The following is a 20,510-nucleotide window of genomic DNA, read 5'->3' on the forward strand; positions in this document are numbered from 1 at the left end:
TAAACCTGAGGTATGGATGCCGTCGCTGACCAGTGGCTCTAAACAATGATGAACAGCCGTGATTATTTAGCACGGTTTCAAACCTCTAGGCAAACGGGCGTTTTTGCGTCCTGTCTCCATCGGAACAGAATGGTCGTGACTGGATGTCGAATCGGCCGCCAAGTGTTACGCACCAGAATGCTTTAAGCACTAAGCTGTAAACGGACGTGAGTCGAATTTTCAAGTGAAACAGTCTCAGTGCAATGCATTAGTCATTTGATCCGGTACACATTTTCTATAGTACTTAGACTAAAGACGGCTCGCACTCTGAACAGACCACAACTGCAGAATATACGTGCCCAAAGTTTTGCGTAGACACTTCAGTCTCGTGCCTCTGGCAGGTCAAATCTCCTGAAATAATTTACTAAAGCCACGGCTGTGCACCTCATCGCATTTCAGTTTGTTACCGGCGGCAACGATTCTTGTTGCGCTACTTTCACAATAATAAAAATGCACAGTATAAGTTGCATATTCCTTCCTTTTTTTCTTTTTTTAATTCAAGAGTCACAACTGCTTTAAAGGCCCCGGTGGCTGTATTTTTCAACAGCTTCTCGCATACAGTACTCACGAAAAAAGTAAAACAAGTACGCTATCCCATAGAGTCGGGCCTCGTTAGGTAGCATTTGTGCTGCCTCGACACGAAGAATAATCGCGTCAGCGCGTGCGCAACATTGTGCGAGGTGTCGACGCCACCGAAACCGTTCCTCCGCCAGTCGAAATCAGTATTTGGTGCAGAGTCGTCGTGACAAGGCCGGAAAATGATAGCGTGTCACCGGGAACCGAGGACGGAACTTGGCCGCGCGTTACGTGACCCGAATCGGACGCTGAATTTCTCCACTGCTTGCCTTCTGTATTGTCGTTATTTTCTCTTTCTTTACTTATCCAGGCGTCTGGACTGCAGTGAGCACATTTTGGAGGACTTCGACGGATGTGTCAGTCTTTGTGAGCCGCACGGTCGTCACGTCGCGCAATTCTAAGTTCGCACGTAGGTACGTTTCATTTTTCTATCTGATTGCTCCGCGCAACCAAAAACAGAAGTACTAGCAAAAAGGACATGTTCAAGGTCTTACGCATATAACTATTGCGAAGAATAACAACAACAATGAGAGCGATGACGACAAAAAAAAAAAATCATTTTTTGTGCGTTCGGTTGTAGCATTAGTCTATAGTTCACATAATGGTCCTAATGGGTCATGTCACGAAATATCAAATTCCTTCATTTTGCGATGTAAGAGGCCTTGTACCTAATACTCAGCGCAAGGACTTTATCGTGTATTTGCAAGATGCATACACATTTTTAAAGTTGGCAGATATATCTCGTACTTCATCGCATACACGTACTCCGCAGTTCACTGTCATGTTCCGTGAACCCTGTACGAAACACCGCATTTGCTCTAAGTGTCGCAGATTTGTTCACAACAAACATATAGAAACTTATGAATCGTTCCATAATACGTCGTAGCACTCAAACGCTATCGCATTGGCGTAAACAGTCATCAGACATGGCTTCTTCAGCATTATTTCATTTTACGTCAATTGAGCGTTTGACTGTCGCGAAACGGCAGGCGCGGAGAGAAGTTGTTTCACTTTCGGTTAGTGTTACGCGCCCGGTGAACTTAATGTCAAGGAATTAAGTTCGAAAGGTGCGATTGGTCGTGAAAGGAGTATTCTTCGTATGAAGACGCGCCTGCGGCGTGACCGCCTTCGTCGCCGTTTGGAAGCCGCCAAGTCCTCGCCGCTCTGGAAGAGTGTTTAGTACAGTGTGCTCTCGGACCAACTTCTTATTGACACGAGAGTAGGGATGTTCAAATGAGAAAGGAAATCCGACTTGGTAAATGCATCGCCAAAAGTAATATTCGGAACAGCCAGCTTAGTGGTGCCGCTTAACCAGCGCCCTTGAATATCGCATAAATGTGTTTAGAACGACGCCTGCAGCAGTTGTCTTTGCATCTCCCGCCATTTTGTTTCCCTACCTGCATTTCTCCACTTCTGCCCGCTACAGTAAACTCCGAGAAGCCAAAAGACCACAGCAGAGTGGACGATGGCCGCCAAGTAATGAGAATTATTGTAAAATGAAAAAAAAAAACCCACCGGTTTTGTGCATTAAGTCGGGGTATCAAACCAGAAAGCAGTGATGTCCTTCGGAAATGAATACTTGTCATTTAGGCAGAAAGTATCAACCGATAACACGAGTTCACAAATGCTATTCATTACAATTGCATAACAGTGGTAAACTGACCTTTTGTTCTGGAATTGTATTTCTCTTTCGCAAAGGCTCATAAAAATCTTAGGCTGCCTATTCTGGGGAAAAAACGTATTTTAAACGTGAATATGCAAAATTACAAGTGAAGTTTGGTTCTGTTTGTCTTACAGCAATGCTTTCTCCTCTCAACTATTTAATGACAACGTCGCAAGTGGAACTGTTATATGTTGTCCGTATACGGCAAACATATTATTTTATTCTATATATTAGCCCGTCGATTTAGTAATTTAGAAGTAGTGAGTCTGAAAAAAGTATCGTAAAATTGTAAAAGCGAGCAAATGCTCACAGAATTCAGAAAGAAGCGTGAAGTGAGGGGAACACGAAGTGGAGCCTGATAAAGGAGACCCAACATATTTTATTGTTGTTCGAGAGAAAGAATATCAATTCGTGCTCCCTGTTGACTTTAGCAAGAACTCATATCTTTATGACCCGAGGCGAACAACCATGAATGGCCACATCCGTGCGACTGTGTTATATTACTTCGGACGCTCAACTCTTTGTTTAATATTCATCGTATCCTTTTAGCTGAACCGAACAACGAAGTTGAAAAACTGCACCTCATATTCGCTCAAATATTGTGGACATACTATCTTGATTTCACAGGAGCGGTCAGAAAATTACATTTTGCATTCGCTTCCTTATTCATGTACGTATTTCATGCCATATATCACAGATTCCCCGGGGATATGATTAAAAAAAAAGATACTTCCAATGCATATCAGCTTAACATTTGGTCTCGAAATTTATTCTGTTCTCTATTATTGTAGTCATTATTCCTATAACAGCCGAGTGGAACATACTGTAATTTATGTTTTAGTTGTCGCATTCATGCTGACGCGGTCAATTATGTGCCAAGCGCTCTTGGATGCAGCCGTCCCCGTTGCATGCAGGTTACGCCTGGTGGCAGCTACTGTGTGCCTGATAGACCGGCCTAGCGCACGCACACACTTCGCAAATGTGTGCAATTCTCCGCACAATGATTTTGAGAGCGGCCGCGCTGATTCAAAGCCTTCGCTTTGCTGGAGTGGCCAGCTCACACGCTGTACAAAGCAGTGAACCGGTCTGTACTGTGACGGACCCCTTCTCAATAGGAATCGAAGACCACAACTTTGGCCTACTGGAGCTATGGGCCAAAATGAAATGGTTCCTCTAACATTCAGTCTGCGTCATTATTCTGAAGCCCTAAAATAAACCTCGATGCATTCTTTACAGAAAACTTCACTGAGAACTTTTGCATCGATCGTAATTTACAGCCGAATGCAGGGTTCAAGAAGAATTTTTTAAACTTCAGAATTTATTTCCAAAGTCTCTTGTTCACCGATAACTTACGTATCTTTACCTTTATAATCAATATTCACGACAATTGGCGACAAATCGCAGTCCCCTATTACGTTTTATTTCTTAAGCTGTAATGTAAAAAAATTTACCCCTTCTCCCAAAACAAGGGTAGACTGCGTTGGACTTGCGGCAATGGTTCATTTTTTTTTCTCCTAGTTTTTATTACCGATGCTGGGTCGCAAAGTGGCATACTGATGCAACTCATCTTCTTCCATGTGTCTCAGAAGCCCGAAATTTGGGCTTATGGTTTCCTGGTAAAGGCGTTCCCACTTTATGGTCAGTATTGCCACCCAGGGTAAATGCATGAGCGCAGAGCGTACTGGTGTGAGAGCATCGTCTGCTAGGCTGTTTCAATCTCGGCACAGCCTCGGCTGTTTAGTATAGGCAAATCTGTCATTTGCAACTACTTATTGCAACCACTGCCAGCGCAGGAGAACGTGTGCACATTTCTAATTATGTCGGAAGCAGATAAGCAGCAGAATAGCCTAGCAGTCAAAGGTCGGACAAGAATAAGCTCTGTGCTCATGCGCCTGCCATCGCCGCTTTCGTAGCTGCTTCCCCATCACAGCAAGCACTAAGCTGTGCGCCGTGCGCCGAGTGTTCTGCTAAGAAGGAAACGCGCACCCCCATTTGCCTACCTTTGACGGTCATCGTGGCCGACCGGTTCACAGCGGCGGCCGGATTTCGAGCGACGCAAGTGTAGTTGCCGCTGTGCTGGGGTCCAACCGAGTGGAATGTCAGGGAAGAGGTGAACGCGTTGAGCATCTCTGTGTGCGCGCCCAAGTCAGGCCCCAAGGGCCGGCCGTCTTTGAGCCAGCCAATGAACACCGGTGGATCACCGTCGATGACCACGCATACGACCACGGTGCGCATGCCTTCCTCCAAGTCGCTGGGGAACTTGAACGGGTCCACCTTTGGTCCCACTGTTAACGATAACAGAATGAGTGAAAGCAAATCAACTATTATTTCGAAAAAATTATGACAAAGGTGCTTGCACGCGAAAGTCCCAGCATTGAAGTTTGATAAAATGGCATTAAGTTAGCTTTCTGAAGCACAGGCCAGCAGGCGAGCGATGGTAACACAAATTGTTTAGTGAATTGCACTAGCCATTTTGTAAAGCACTTGTGAAGAGAAAAATATAACTTAATAGGCAAACTCTGCGACAAAGACAAATAAAATTGTTTTGTGATTCGCACTGCAACATTCGTTAATTGACTTATTAGGATAAAACGTAACCAAGTACGGGAACTGCCATAAGCTGGAACAAGAAATGAGCACCAACCCTTTATGCTCAGTTTATACTCATAATTCAAATTAAGCGTAAAATATTATACTAGTGTCCTTCCGAGAAGTACTCTGTAACACTAAGCAGTTAATAAATGTTAGGTACCTGTTGAAACTTTTCGCGCATACGCAAAACGTATTTATGATTACATAAAAGCCATTGTTCAACCGGCTGCGAGTGGTGTTGGAAGCGATTAAGCAGCAAAATAGCCTAGCAGTCAACGGTCGGACAAGAATTGTTTAGCACTTTGGGCACTGACGTTCCCTATTGAAGGCGTGAACCATTTTCGGTCCTGTCACTGGCTGTATCTTCAATGTATTACGCAGGTGACTACTTTTTAGACAGATGATATTTTAGTCTATACTCACTGTGCATTCCACCCCCATTTAAACCCTTTCCGACACAATTAGTACGGCTCAATAGCCAGACAAGTGTTATTGCGGTCGCACACAGATGCCAATGGGTCAATCAAACAACAGGAAATGCCTGCCAAGTATACAACGGTTCATAGGAGGCCAGCCGAACTTCCATATATATGTTTCTTTGACACATACATCAACGTGTCCATAAATACAACATTAGACGCTGCGCAGTTTACGTGTGAATGTTGTGCATGTACCGTTTTATGAACATGGCATTGGTACTAGGTAATAAGCAGCGAAATAAATTCACCTAAATTGAAGAAGGCTGTTCGACGGCATCAACCCACGATTCCAAAGAGAAGCCGTGCTGGGCTTGCGCGTGCTTAATTTTAGATATATATGGTTCCTTAACGTGCAACCAAAATACATTGCCCGCACAATACGCATTCTGGCCCCACCTGTAAGTGGTCGTTGCAGCCGCCGTGGTGTTTCAGTGGCAGCAAATATTCAAGTAGATCTTCTGCACCAGTTACGACAGTTTCCAAGGCAACGCTATTATCTAAAGTTATAGAAAGGCAATGATCATCACGGGTTTCTTCGGCATCGAAGGGAATTTGCGTTTTATGCCATAGAATGCAATCTTTCAAAATTTTGGCCTTCTATAATTGACAGCCGAGCGCTTATGACGTGCGCTCATAAATTGATTTTCTGCCAAGTCTACTTATTCTTCGAGAGTGTGATCGTTCATATCACAGCTAGCGTTCTTATGCTCCCAACTATGCCTCGTCAAAGCTCTTGATCCGATACCATGAAAACATTTTCAGATTTATTGCTGCGCTTGTAGAACACCGTCACAATTCTTGTCAATATTTCTTGCCCTGCAAATTTCACCTTTATATGTGCGTTAAGATCGCAGTAAGCTAACTTGTCGCTTGCACTGTTATGCAGAGTTTGTTTGGGCAACATTTTAGCACTGGCGATCAAGGACAGAGTGGAGGTGTAAACTACACGATGCGTTAAGTTTCAGCATGTTTTTCCCGCAAAAATTTGTACCTTTATTACCATGCACGACAGCGCTAGTCCTGGTGAACACGTGAAACTTCTATTTTCAAGAAGGCCGTCTCTTTATCGAGAAGTTTTATAGACGCAGTGCTTACACAGCTTTCCCCACCCCACCTGATAGGCTGTGCCTCTATAATTTCGTGCACATCCTTATCTTTGTGCGCGGCAAGAATTACACATGCCTTGACCAAATGACAATGAGGACAACGACCCGTTTGCCCTATGCATTTCCTACCGTAGGGCAATGACAGTTCCCACATCACTTCCTCTTCATAGTCTACATCATAGAACATAGTAATGAATTACCGTGATGGTTCACTGTCACAAGCGCGACTGCGCTCCTTTGTTTACCGATTGTGTGGTTCTTTCCAGGCACATAGCTAAGGATGTGCGCAAAATTACAGAGGCGCAGACTATAAAGTGCAGTGGGGAAAGCTGGGCAGGCACCGCGTCTGTCGACCTTCTTGATAAGGACGCGGCCTTTTTAAACAGCAGTTTGGCGTGTTGACCAGGAGTGGCACTTTAGTGCATGATATACAAGTGTATCAATTTTCCCTGGAATACTTAGTGTATCGTGCTGTCTACGCCTTTCGTATGCCCTTGTTCGCCAGCTTTAAATTTTATCCCAATTCTAATAATAACACGCCCAACATACAAGAGTTTCGTTTCTTCTATTGCTTTGAAGTCATGCGTAAAGCATGCTTTACAGGCTTTGTTGTCAAAACAAGCCGGTTTCTTGGCAAAGCCTGTAAAGCGTGCTTGACGCCCGGCTCCAAAGCAATAGAAGAAACCAATACAAAATATGCAGGAAAGTGCGAGGTACAGCGATAAGCGAAATATTTGAGATGCTGAGGCACATTTATGAGGTGCAATTCATATCACGAAAATTTAAGAAACTACGCATATATCTAATAGCCACCTGATTTCTCTTGGTATTGACGTAACATTAGTAAACCAGAGATAAAATTGTAAAAATATATGCCTTATATTACACAAATCAAAATCTGTGGCTAGCTTTGTTGCACATTTTCAATATTCGCTGCATCTCAGAGAAAATCGGAAGATTTCTTGGTCCAAAAATAACAATTAAAGGTAAACTTTGTTGCCATTGCAAGAATAAGCCAGAAAACAAGGACTTCCGTAATTTCAACCCACCCATGACGTGCACATGTAGTGGTCTCCTGGCGATGTCCCCACGTCCGTTCTCAGCGACGCATTCGTAGGTACCTTCGTCCGCTTTACGGTTCACCTCCGAGAGCACGAGTGTGCCGTTGGCGTGAACGAGCTGGCGGTGGCCGCTCGGAAGCGTTCTTCCCTCTGAAGAACAAAGATGACAAAGAAAATGGGAAAGCATCGATTGCACACGTTTTGGAAACCAGTATCTGGTAGGAAAATTTGAACATGACACCCGCATCTGCGGTAGTTATGAAAGGATCCTGTACAAACGTGTGACGATAAAACTCATTAAGCACTTTAGTCAGCTGAGTAATGACTATATCATTCGAAGAACCTTGCACTTATCTTGAACGGATTATCGTGAACGGATTACGTCAACACGGCAATGAACTACAATCAGGTCCCGTATTTACAAAAGGTTCTTACTCTAGTAAAGTTCGTAAGAACAAGAACAGCCCAATAGAGACAACAAGCATATCATTAGCGAAGGCCACCGACCAGTCAGAGAAAGTTCTTACGAGAAAAAGGTTGTGAATTCGGCACCATAATCTAGTGACAGGTCTCTAAGAGTCATCGATGCTTAAATAAGAGTGATGTTTCAACCCGATGTTTTCCTTCGGTGTTTCTCCACCCTAAACCTTAATAGAAGAAGGCACGCTCACCTCGCTCCCACCGGATGGCGGTGAGCGGATATCCGCCGACGGGGCAATGCACCACCAGGCTCCCACCGGAGAGCGCAGTCACGTTGCCCATGGGCCGGATGGCGGGTGGCCCATACACGTTCACGCGGGCAACGTGCGCGACCGAGCCTACGTCGTTGGCGGCGCGGCAGCGGTACACGCCGCCATCCTCCGGCCGCACGCTGCTGATGTTGACGTAGCTGACCACGCGGTTGTCACGTGTGACGTAGTCGCCCACCCGGTAGCGGATGGTCTCCGGCAGGTGGCGCCCGTCCAGGTCCCACGTTACTTGAGGCAGCGGATTGCCCGTAGCCGTGCAACGCAGTGACACTGAGCCACCAGGTTTGTGGATGGACTCGGAGAACACGCTTTCCAGGACCGGTGGCTCGTCTTGTGTTATGGAGTACGAGACCGCAAGAATAGAGAACAAACTTTATTAGTAGAGGCTACGGAGTTTCGATTTGAGTGGTGGCTATAGCGTATTGTGAGCGCGCTCGAGCTATGACGACGAAGAAGACGTGACGCGCGCTGATGATGACGTGTACAGATGAGACAGATTTACGCGTGATGATGATATGTGCAAATGGGGAAGATCAAAGACACAGTCGCATATTGCGCTCAAAAGGTATTATTTAAAACCATCTTTCGCGGCTATCGGGAGTAACTCTTTCGAAAGCTTCTCATTTCTACTCCTCAGTATGACTTTTTTAATGCCGTGTTTTATTTTTTTATAATTTTATTATTGTGCATAAATTCCATAGGAATCGTAAATGACGAATAGCGCTTTCCCGCCTCTTCAGGAGGACTGTATTTAAGGGCTGGGAATACTCGCACGTCAAATTATTATATTCAATTGGTTTATTATCCACGTATAACAAATTAGCTTATTAAGTACGTACTTTAGACAACATGTTGAAATTTCGGTAACAAAATCAAGCAGTAATGAAGTCGTGCCGATTGTGCATAAGCCCTCAGACTAATACCCATTTCATAATAACTGTCCTCAAAGTCTGCTACAGAATATATAGCCGTTTATGCTTGACTGTTTTTGGCTCACTGCAGAGAAAAGCTAAGTAATACGCTAAACCCATGCACTTGAGATTTTTAAAGCTGTTTAGCTATTACGATGCTTTGCAAAGTATTGCATTCTCTGGCAAAACAACGGGGTTCTCGGGTGTCATCTTGGTCAAAGCTCGACCTGTGGCCCCGTCGAAGCTCACCGTTGAGGATGACCTCAGATGCGGCCTGCGCTACTTCGAACTGGTTGCGCACGAAGCACTGGTACATGCCGCGGTCCTGGCGCTTGACAGCGTTCACCACGAGCACCCGGTCGTCGAAGAGCAGCTTGACTCTGTCCGAAGCGTACAGGGGCCTCGCGTCCTTGGACCAAGAGAGCTCACGCACCGGATAGCCTATCGCCGAGCAGTTCAGCCGCAATGTATGGCCGATGGACGCCGAGACACGTGACGGGCTAACACTGGCACGTAAAGGGGCTGCAAGGAAAAAGGGAGAGAGATTGAAACGAACGGACCGTGAGTAAATGAATGAATTTATGGTTTCTGCCCTTAAAGTACCAAAGCAACACTGACCCAATCAATCAATCAATCAATCAACCAATCAATCAAAACATAAGAACTAAGGTCTTAGGCCTAAGACATGTTAAACTAAGACCAATCTTAAACCTCAGAAAGGTCTAAGATCAGTGAGCACAGAATAGGGAAGTGTTTTCTGCTGCAGAAGCATATAACTTCCTATGTATAAAGGTTAACAAGCCACGGCGGCACACGCTGTTATCCCGTTACCCAAGAAGTGCACCGGGAGATGTCGACACGCTTCAGCTATATTTTCCTGAGCGAGGATGATGAAGTTACGAAATTTTCAGGCGCAAGTTGGAATCAGCCAGCGCAAGACAGGACTAATTTGACATCGCAGGGAGAGGCCTTTGTCCTGCAGTGGACATAAATATAGGCTGAAGATGAAATGACTTGAGCGAGGCAGTTTCGGAAAATATGAGAATGGTCATCTTCTTATAGAAGAAAAGTCACGATCTCAGGTATAGTTGTGCCTTCTAAATTATCAAATCACATTTTTTACGAAGTTTGATTGCACGTACTTCTCAACGCCGTCGCTAGCGCTTTGCCATCCCACCGTTGTTGAACCTAACGTAATGCCTATTTTTAAGTTACATTTGTGCAACACGTGAACTGTTTTTCTTTTTTTGCGTGAAGGTTTTACATTGCTTAGTAATACTCCACCTTTTTCTGACTTGCACATTATCTATAACCCCGGTAGAACTTGCTTTTCATGCCGTAATAATCTTTCTGTGCTAAATTATAATGTACTTTATGGGAAATTGACAACTTTTCTTACCTGCGCCCGTCATCGAAATCTCTTACATGCAAACTTAAAGAAATTATGCATATTGATGTGAAGTGAAAGCTGAGTGTTTTCATTCAACAAATAATTATTATTTTCTTTTTTTATTTGGTTTTGTGTACCTCATGTTTTATAGTTTGTTGCTGAAACTAAGTGATACGGTTTCTGAATCTTTTAAATTATCTATTCAGACACTTACTCTAGATTTGTTTGATTACAGATCCCGCCTGCATTTTCGGGCATTGGGAGCTGCCCCTGCACAGTTCCCCAGGCATTATTACCGTATGTTTGCAATTGAATAACTGTGTGACTCAGTAACTGAGTAACTAATTTTCATATCGACTGAATGATTGGATTTTTTTTTACTGGTGTCTTAGCATACTTTTATCTCAGAGAATGTATATAAATATTGTCACCTAGTAGTGACAGTGAAGAATTAGACAGTATCAAAAATTGTGAGTCAGAAAACGAACTCTTTATTGGGCGAATCTGTGCCCAGCAAAAAGAAGTTACACTCAAAGCACAACGATGGCGGCGAGCATAGTTGGCGATCGTTGAAAACTTGATCTAGGGGTTGAACGCATCGGCTATTTATACACGACTCGTCGAAGGTTCCAGAGTAATTGCTGGTGCCCGCGTGCCTTCCGGAAAGTACAACACTATTCGCGTCGCGCATACAATCTGATCACACAAAGTTCGGTTACAACATAGACAACAGATTGAATCAACGATAGCGTTCGGGAAAGTTCCAATATATGCAGGCGCGTCTTACGCTGAGCGATAACCTTAAGTCGTTAGCGGCCGAAACGCACGCACTACCCGGAAAAAGGATGAACAAGTGGTGAACAAGGTACGCGCCATCATATTAAATAAATGAGGTTCAAATATAAAATAAACCTGTTTGCTTCATTCCATTTTGGTTGCCTCTGGTGCACACTCCAAAGAATGCAGCACCCGTTTTACATAACCTATAATGAAGGCAACATGGAAGTATTTTGAATTGAACTAAATAAGTTTCCTTGAAAGTTGATTTGGGCGAACCCTGTCGCTGTTCTCTTCATGATGATTTTTGTAAACGACTACACAGGCGATGCAGCATTGAAATCTAATTAAACACTTTTCTGACCTAGATTAGTGTTAGCACGATGGATCACTTGTCGAGTGAATCGGAATTTGAGCGAGACGCCATCTCATATCGATCCCTGACAGCGCGCCTACCTGCGCCGCAGATGCTTTGACTTCCACTTCGTCAATAAAGTATTTTCAAACAACCAATTGAATGCTCTCACCAGAATGAATTAACTAAGCTGTGTAACTAGTAAATAGTATGACAATCTTTGTAGCTCGAAACTACGATTTCACTATAAGTCGGAAGTGATTGCGTTTTTGTGTGTGTTGCAATCCTTCCTCGCAAGTTGAAAAAATGCGATTCGCACACAAGGAGGCAAACGTTCGATCGTCACATCGGCATAGCAATCACACTGACTCTCATTCTATTTAAGAATATCCCGCTGAGATAACCGACATTTAATTTAAGTAGAGGCAGCGGAATCACCGATGAGCTGTCCCTAACCTACCTTCAACAGAAAAAACTTCCAACACTACAGACATTGTAAACGTGTTTCATACAACTGGGGTGATATAAGCACACGTTTAGAGACAAGAATGTTTATTGACCTCTACCGGGCATGCCTAATTCTGAAAAGAATTGTCAGACCACACAAAATCCCCAACAGTAAAGCTTTTGCTTCGTCAAAGCACGACGGTGTTCGCAAACACTGGTGACTGCAGATATCGGTTTTCTTTCAATGCGTCTCGCTGCTCTCGTGTTTAGGTAAAAGAACAAACCCGGATGTCAGGCAAGTCGTTAAATGGACTGCGCAGAGCTCCGGGAAGCCTCTGACACACCGATGTTTTATCGTTGGCAGCAACGAGCCATTAAAGCCTTGTCAAGATCTCTCAGCTTGGACATCACTCAGGAGTGCTTTTCTTGCTGTGCATTCATCCGTGAAGTCATGCAGCTCGCATTGTTTGCTGTGTAATGAGCCTGTCGAAGACAATGTGTACATCCGATGATTACTTCGACTAAGCGTTTGTATTAATTTTGTCATTGTCGTTCGTCGGAGTAGCATATAATCGAAACGATTTAGCAACTAAAAGTACACTTGACCACAGCGTATGCAGCAACACCGGCATGTCATAGGCAGCGCTACAAAAAACGCTAGTAAAAGGCGCATGGTCATGGAAGCAGCAGGCGCTCTAGAGGCAAGGCATACTTTTTCATTTCAAACCCCTCTTTACATCTGCTATGCACTCGTAGCCTGTTATTCTTGCAGCCTCACTGACACGGTACATGGAACAAGAAATAATAATAATGAAAAGAAGTTGCAAGAAGATTCAGGAATGTGCGTCATCGTCACCAAATTTCAGTTATTATCTAAAAGGCGTCACTCATATACTCCGTGTGGTGGTGCAACAATGTTTTACGTGCGGGAGGAACCCCGTTCTCGCGCGACCGCGCGCGCGAGCGCGTTAAGAGCGTGATCGCGACGGGTAGCGAAGGGTCGGCGCCGGTTGCCGCTCATCAATTTTAATCAGCGTAGCGTGACCAAACACGTCCAGGGACGACGTACCACCCTCTAACGCCAAGGCCGCCTTACGCGCGAAACACGCGAAAAACGCTTTCTCTCTCCCTCTCTCTCCTTCTGTCTCACTCGCTATATCCCTCTGCTGGTACCGCGGGCTTCGCGGAGCCGACACGGTTAACCCCGTTCCTCGTCTCGACGTTTTCTCGGCAACGACGAACGACAAGTTCCTTCTCTCTCGCTCCCTTATCTCGGTCTCTGTTGTCCCTCTCTCTGTGTTTCTTGTTTTTATCTCACGACACTAGAGCGAGCACGGGCTTTCGCGTTTCACTCGCACGCGCGCGTGCTCGCGCCGCTCTGTTTGGAGGGTCCCGAGCGGCTCCTCCCTAAAGGGACCCCAAGAAAGAGATCCGTTGTCGTGCGCGCCTCGAGAGAGAGCAAACAGCGATGAATCGACCCGCCGTCGTATTCGTCGCGTCTCGCTGCTGCTCCCGACTGCGTTGTTCTCCGTCTCCAGCGTCATCTCTTTCTTTCTCTCTCTCTCTCTCTCTCTCAAACTTCTCCTTCATCTTTGTGTTCCCGACTCTGGTGTTCTTGTTTTCTCCGACTCCCTTTGCGTATTGGGTGCGTGTGTTGCATCTCATTCTCCTTTTCCCGCCTCCTCTCACTCACTCACTCTCTCTCTTTGTTTTGTTCTCTATCACGGCATCGAACCATGTGCCACAGTCTGACCTGCACCTCCTCAACCCCGCTGGCCCCGGGGCTTCGCGCCGCGTCTTTACCGGCGGTAATGGCAATGTCGGGATCGCCCTGGCGAAAGCTCGTGCAGCACACGCGCTCTCTGTCTAAAAGAAAATTGCGTTTCGATCTTTGCGTTGCTGGCAACGGCGAGTCAACAGGATAATGCGTGTGTTGCGCCCCGCCGAATCGATTTGCTTTCTTCTTTTTCGACCCCCCCCCCCCCCCCCCTAAATGGGAGTTGTCACCGTGTCTAAAAGGGGCCTTGTTCAGTGATAAGACCAGTGGCTGCAAACACAAACACAAGAGACCGATTGCATCTAGGTGAACAATGCGCATATTGTTAGAATTGGGCAACACGACAACGCGAGAAACGACGAGACCGGGTTGGGGCAAGACGAGAAAATGGAGATGCGTCGCGGCCTTTCTAAATATCCTGTGTTGCGCCGCTGTTTATATGAGACGGTATCGTGCCGAAAGGGGTGCGCCCATTAGGGACAGCTCGACCGAGATCGAGTACACGACGAAGCGCGTTCACGCTGATAGATATCGTCGTATATTTGAATTATTGAAAAGAAGCGGGGTGTGTCCCCCTGAGGCTTACAAAAACAGCGTAAGCATTATTCGCAGGCCTATGTTGTTGTGGGCCTAGCAAAAATTCGTGTGACTACATTCTGCCAGGCGGAGCGCCGGAATCTGTAGCTTAATGTACAGGTGCTCCCAGAATAATTCGGAACGCCACACACGCGGCCGCTCACCAGTGGAGCGCGCCCGTGGAAAAAGTAGTACCATGGTCTGCGTGTGCACGGTCTCCCTATAGCGAACAAGCGTGGCTCCCTAGGGCATCTAGTTTGCATTGCGTTGTTCCAAAACGGTAGCCCTAGGTGCCCCTTAACGTTTTGTCGGGGGGGGGGGGGGGGGCTGGTGTCTGACAAGCTATGTCTGCGCATGTACGCGCGTTAGAGTATAAGCGCGCGTGTGTGCATGTTCGTGTGCTTAGGCGCCTTTTTTTTCTTATTTTTCATGTGGGCCGTATTTATCAATTGCTCAAAATATTTATGGTAGGTGACCGTGACTAGCGCTGGCAATGGGCGGCGTTTTCGTCAGATGCAACTGTGATGATATCGGCGGTTCGATTGACAAAGACATACGAACGTATTTAAACCATGACCGTTACAGGAATTCCGCCCTATTCCAATCGAGGCAGCATGCCCAAAAGAGTGCCGATGGATGTGCGGAGAAATATAATTAAGTTCTGGTCACAAGGTATACCTCAACGCGAGATATGCCGCCTCACAGAAAAGCCTATAAGTGCGGTCAACCGAATAACCCAAGCATACAGAGACGAAGACGGCCGACTCAAAGATGCAGCACGATCAAGACGACACCGATCCACGTCGGAAGTGTCCGGCCTTCTCAGTGTTGCTGCAGACATTGCAGATCCTTTTCAGAGCGCCCGCCAGATCAAGACAGCCCTCAGCCTGCAAGCCAGCTAGGAAACAATTAGAAGGCGCCTGCGAGAGGCTGGTCTTCGTGGATTTGTCACGGCACAAAAGTCACACCTTACGGAGCGCCAAAAACGACGGCGTCTTGATTTTGCCAGGGAACATGAGCGCTGGACGACTGAAGAATGGAAGGAAGTCATATTCTCAGATGAATCGACATTTTCATCTATTTGGAATCAAGAGCGCGGCGTATGGAGACCATACAACTGCAGATATTTTCCTTTTTTTTTCTGATATTTTAAGCACAACATCTTCGGACGCGCAAAGCGTATTTAATCTGGAAAGACCATTATCTACTTCCTTCTTTTCGTGTAGATACGAGCCTGGGTATGTTTCCGAGATCTACAGCAGCGGCCGCTGTGCTGTCAACGTTTGAGGAGCAATTAGCAAAGAGGACCTCAGTCCGGTAATCCAACTGTCCCCATCGTTCACAGCTGAAGCTTACTGCGAAATTCTGGACTACCACCTATTGTCATACGCACTGGACGGGCCATTTAAATATAGCTGTCATTTTTCCAACAAAACCTGAATCCGGTGCACACCGCCAGAGCTGTGAAAAAACGTCTTCAAGAACGTGGTGTTCGCGTTCTTGACTGGCCTCCGTAAGGTGTAGACTTAAATTTTATGGAGAATGTGTGGGGTACGAGGAAAGAAAGTTTCTACAAGCTGAATCTGGGAGTTGCCACTGCCGACGAGCTCTGGCTCGCCATAACGCGCGAGTGCAAGCGCCCAATTGGTGAGAGAAGGGACTTCGTAGATGCACTCTACGAGTCAATTCCATGCCGGCTACAAGCTGCGCTTCGCGTGGACGGCGCATTCGCGAGATATTGATAGCGGCACATGCCAACCGCTTTAGACGAAACACAGTTACGTTTCGATTCTTCTTGTTTTTTGTGAAAAAAATACACCCAGCGTTCTTTCTGATATTTAGATTTACTATGTTCTCCATACTATTTTTTTTGCATTCAGCTCACACAGAATACCATTGATTATCAATGTATATACCCTCCGAGCAAAATAAAATTAGTATATACACCCACAAACGCCGACACGCGATCAAAATGTGAGATCATCATCATCATTATCATCATCAGCCTATACTTATGTTCACTGCAGGACGAAGGCCTCTCCCTGCGATCTCTAATTACCCCTGTCTTGCACTAGCTGATTCCAACTTGCGCCTGCGAATTTCCTAACTTCATCACTCCACCTAGTTTTCTGCCGTCCTCGACTGCGCTTCCCTTCTCTTGGTATCCATTCTGTAACTCTAATGGTCCACTGGTTATCCATCCTACGCATTACATGGCCTGCCCAGCTCCATTTCTTCCGCTTAATGTCAACTAGAATATCGGCTATCCCAGTTTGTTCTCCAATCCACACCGCTCTCTTCCTGTCTCTTAATGTTAGGCCTAACATTTTTCGTTCCATCGCTTTGTGCGGTCCTTGTTCTCGAGCTTCTTTGTTAAACTCCAAGTTCCTGCCCCATATGATAGCACCGGTAGAATGCAATGATTGTACACTTTTATTTTCAATGACAGTGGTAATCTCCCAGTCAGGATTTGGTAATGCCTACCGTATGCACTCCAGCCCAACTTTATTCTTCTATAAATTTCTTTCTCATGATCAGGGTCCCCAGTGAGTAATCGACTTAGATAAACGTACTCCTTTACAGACTCTAGACGCTGACTGGCGATCCTGTATTCTTGTTTCCTTGCCAGGATATTGAACATTATCTTTGTCTTCTGCATACTCGCTGCTAATGGTCCAAATTCCGTGATTGCTTGGGGCACAATATATGCAAACCACGTAACGTGGTGCGCAAATAAATGACTGGAATCGTGAAGAGTTCATTCATTAGAGTGCCCTTTGCATGAAGTCGCTTCCTGTGCGTGAAATTGGCCTTGATGAACGTGCCAAGTTATTCCGTTTTGTAAACTGTTTTAACCCGATAGCGTTTAGGGCCCCGTGTCGCAGAAAATCCGGCGTCCACAATGCCGCCCGCGGCCGAGAAAGTGATCCCCAACCACGCAGGCCCTCCAAATATATTTTACCACTAAAGTTGCTCACACTTTGTTTTGCATTCTTTACAAAGTTATTCCTTGGAATTTTGAGAGTGACAGCCTACAAACAATTGTCATCAAACAAAACACCGACAGCGCATGCCTTTTATGCTAAATCGTTTCAGGCTGAAGGCCAAATCTAGCAAAAGTCCCACGTCTCTGAGTCATGTGTTTTGAATTAGAGTCAGAACTAATCTTTCGTTGTACTGTGAGTGAGGTGTCTGATTAAGCATAATTAACATGCTTTCTGGCTTTTAATGCACATTATACAAGACCCTGCAGCGATGAATGTCAAAATTACGTTGCGCAATACGCGCCCTTTTATTTAATAAACACGTAATATTACCCCTTGTCAGTATTGTTCCTTGTCAGTATTCCCTCAAAGACAGCTGCGACACCTCTGTTCCCAATGTTTACCAATGGCCTAAAAAATAAATAAATCAGCCAGTGTATCTAAATTTGAAGAATGTCGTTAGTCATTTCTCTAGCAAACACAAAATTGTTTGCCATTGTGTAGGTGACACGATTTGCCAAGGCCTCTTTTCAATTTCGACGTACTAAAGATACCAAACATACCTGGTGCTTTTATCTCTGGGCCTTTCATTTACATCCAATTTATTTACAAAGAAAGTTCAACATTTTCTTTGTATTAGCACTGACCTGCGATAGCTGCAAACGCGCGTCTAGAAATACGCAAGAAAACATAGGTAGGATTGTAATTCTGTCTCCTGCGCTTCACCTTGAACTTTACGCCAACAAATACGAATATTAAATGCCTCGTTTTGACCTCAGAGCGTTATCTCGGACGGAATGCCAGCGAGCCCATTGAGAGAGCGATACAGCCATGTCCTTCATATGGGTCTAGGGTCTCTCGGGAGACAAAGAGACCGTCGCCCATGGGTGGCGTCGTTAGGAACCCCGAGCAGAGGGAGCAAATACACGCACATTACTGGCGCAAGTCCTCGCACACTGCCACTAAATGCCTCGGATGGAGTTTGTCTCATGGGCCTTCCTCTTCATCGTCGTTTCGATTCTCCCTCCCCTACGTCGCCCTCGGCAGTCCGCACTTCTTCCAGAGCGAGCGGGAGGGTTATGCCGGATACGCTCTTTACAACACGTGTGCACCGTAGTCGTGTTCATCGACAGAGGCGGGGTCGAAAAGGAGGCGAGTATCTATAAACTTCTGCCAGATGATGACTGCCGCCGTCTGAAATACTCACAAGCATTTCCCCCCCCCCCCCCCCTTTTTTTTTTTTTGATCGAGAAGGTCCTTTTCGTTTGCGAGATTTCCTACGTGAACCCTGTCGCGCACCGTGGACAAAAAACTAGAAAGAGCAGAAACATGCGCGAACAGAAAGACGACGATGACTACGACGACGACGATGACCTCTCTCGGCAGTCCTTATCTCTTTTACGCGACGAGTTCGTGCCCTTCACTCTTCGCCGAAGGCCTGGAAAATTGGTTCGCCAGAGAGCCGTAGCCGGACCACTTCCCTAATGGTCTCTTTGGGACCTTCCTCTTACATTTCACGCTTCCACTGTTTTTTTCGCCCTCTCTCTTTCTAGTTTGTTTGCGCTTTCACTTATTTATTTTTTTACTGCAACGCTCTCGTTACACCAACGTTTGCTTGAATTTTTTTTTGTTCAATCCTGACACTTTCAGGCAGTGCACGTGAACCTCATTTATTTATTTATGTTTCACAGCTGCGCTCCTCAAAGGCAGAAGTGCGGAGCGCTGTGACTTTTTGGGTCCGTCTCCCTAACTCCGGCTTTCTGTTTGCTATCAATGGGTACGTGTATATATACTTCCTATAGCTGGCAGCTGGTGACTTACTTTCTGGGCATGTTATTCTATCTTTATATGTTTTTCCTGTTATTGTTCTTGGTTAGAAAAGTACGGGAAGAGAAACAACGTTTTGCCCAAAAGTGACTAGCAACACTAGGCCATGAAGAGAACCTCATTTAATTCTCGCATTACAGCCCTATGCACATCTGCTTTACAGAGCCAAGTCACTCAGAAATCTCCAACACGCGCCATGTTTTTTTGTTCTTATTTTATAAGTATTTTTTTTCTTTCCTAATCCTTCAATGCATCCAATCTTCGCTCTTCGGCCGCAGAGTATAGAAGTCAAAAGGTCTTTGATTCGTTGTAGCTTAGGTGCACAAAAGGAAAACTTTAATATGACTCTGACGCAATCTCTACCGCTATGAGTGAAATGACAGGGGTCGTAATGTGGAGGTTCACGCAGAACAAAAAAAAAAGGAAAAAGAAAGATATCGCGGGCACACAAGTAAAAATGAGAGTGAGAAAGCTAAACTCCTTTACATTCTGTGGTGTGAGTTAGAAAAAATACACGAGAACAAGAAAAAAGAAAGAAAGTCGAGGTAACAAAAAACAATTCTACAATCTCTTTCGCCTACTGAAGCATCTTTTTCTTTATAATACTTTTCCTAACTCCAACATGTAGCCAAGAAACAACTTACAACCAAGTTAGGATGCTGTGTTTGTACTATATCAGCAATTTTTGTCACTTGGTAGATTCACGTTTGTTCTTTATTTTCCCGCCCTCTCACTGGGCTAGAGAAATCAGTGTATGTATATCATATCAAACACTCCATTAAGCTTCATTTCATTATTTAAACCAACAGGCATAGGCAGAGTAACACAGCCTTCCTTCTGATTACTATGGTAGACGTAGCCCCTTAAGCCCATACCACACGTACGCTTGCGGGCGCGCGCAAGCTCGCGTCTGCGCGCCCACGCATGCGCAGAGGGTGCGGCACGGCTCGTTCGCGTCGAAACGCGGTGCGATCTCGGTGATCAGCTCCTCTCTGATATTGCGCGCTTGGGGTGCCTCGCGTCGGCGCGCCTGGCTACGCGGCGACGGCGTGGTGCATTCAACTCTCAGTTAAGCAGATTTATACCATGCAAGAAAGTGTTTCTTCTTCACTTTTTGTGCTGATCTATCGGCTCTAAATATATAACAATTACGTTTATAGATATCCAAGCATTTTGAAACACTGTCGATAACAAAGTACGA

The 20,510-nt window shown here is 45.4% G+C and overlaps 1 protein-coding gene across 1 annotated transcript in view; it reads right to left on the reverse strand.

The window, feature by feature from the left end:
* Window positions 1-20,510, reverse strand: part of LOC119448722 (Down syndrome cell adhesion molecule-like protein Dscam2) — a 355,923-nt gene that overhangs the window by 129,482 nt on the left and 205,931 nt on the right. Inside the window, exons 6-9 of the mRNA XM_049666474.1 lie at window positions 9,426-9,698; window positions 8,188-8,595; window positions 7,505-7,666; window positions 4,279-4,563 (exon numbers count right to left, since the gene is read on the reverse strand). Coding sequence (XP_049522431.1) covers window positions 4,279-4,563; window positions 7,505-7,666; window positions 8,188-8,595; window positions 9,426-9,698 — 1,128 coding nt within the window. The remainder of the gene's footprint in view (window positions 1-4,278; window positions 4,564-7,504; window positions 7,667-8,187; window positions 8,596-9,425; window positions 9,699-20,510) is intronic.

Source organism: Dermacentor silvarum, chromosome 4 (assembly GCF_013339745.2).
Source record: "Dermacentor silvarum isolate Dsil-2018 chromosome 4, BIME_Dsil_1.4, whole genome shotgun sequence".
Classification (NCBI taxonomy): Eukaryota; Metazoa; Arthropoda; class Arachnida; order Ixodida; family Ixodidae; genus Dermacentor; species Dermacentor silvarum.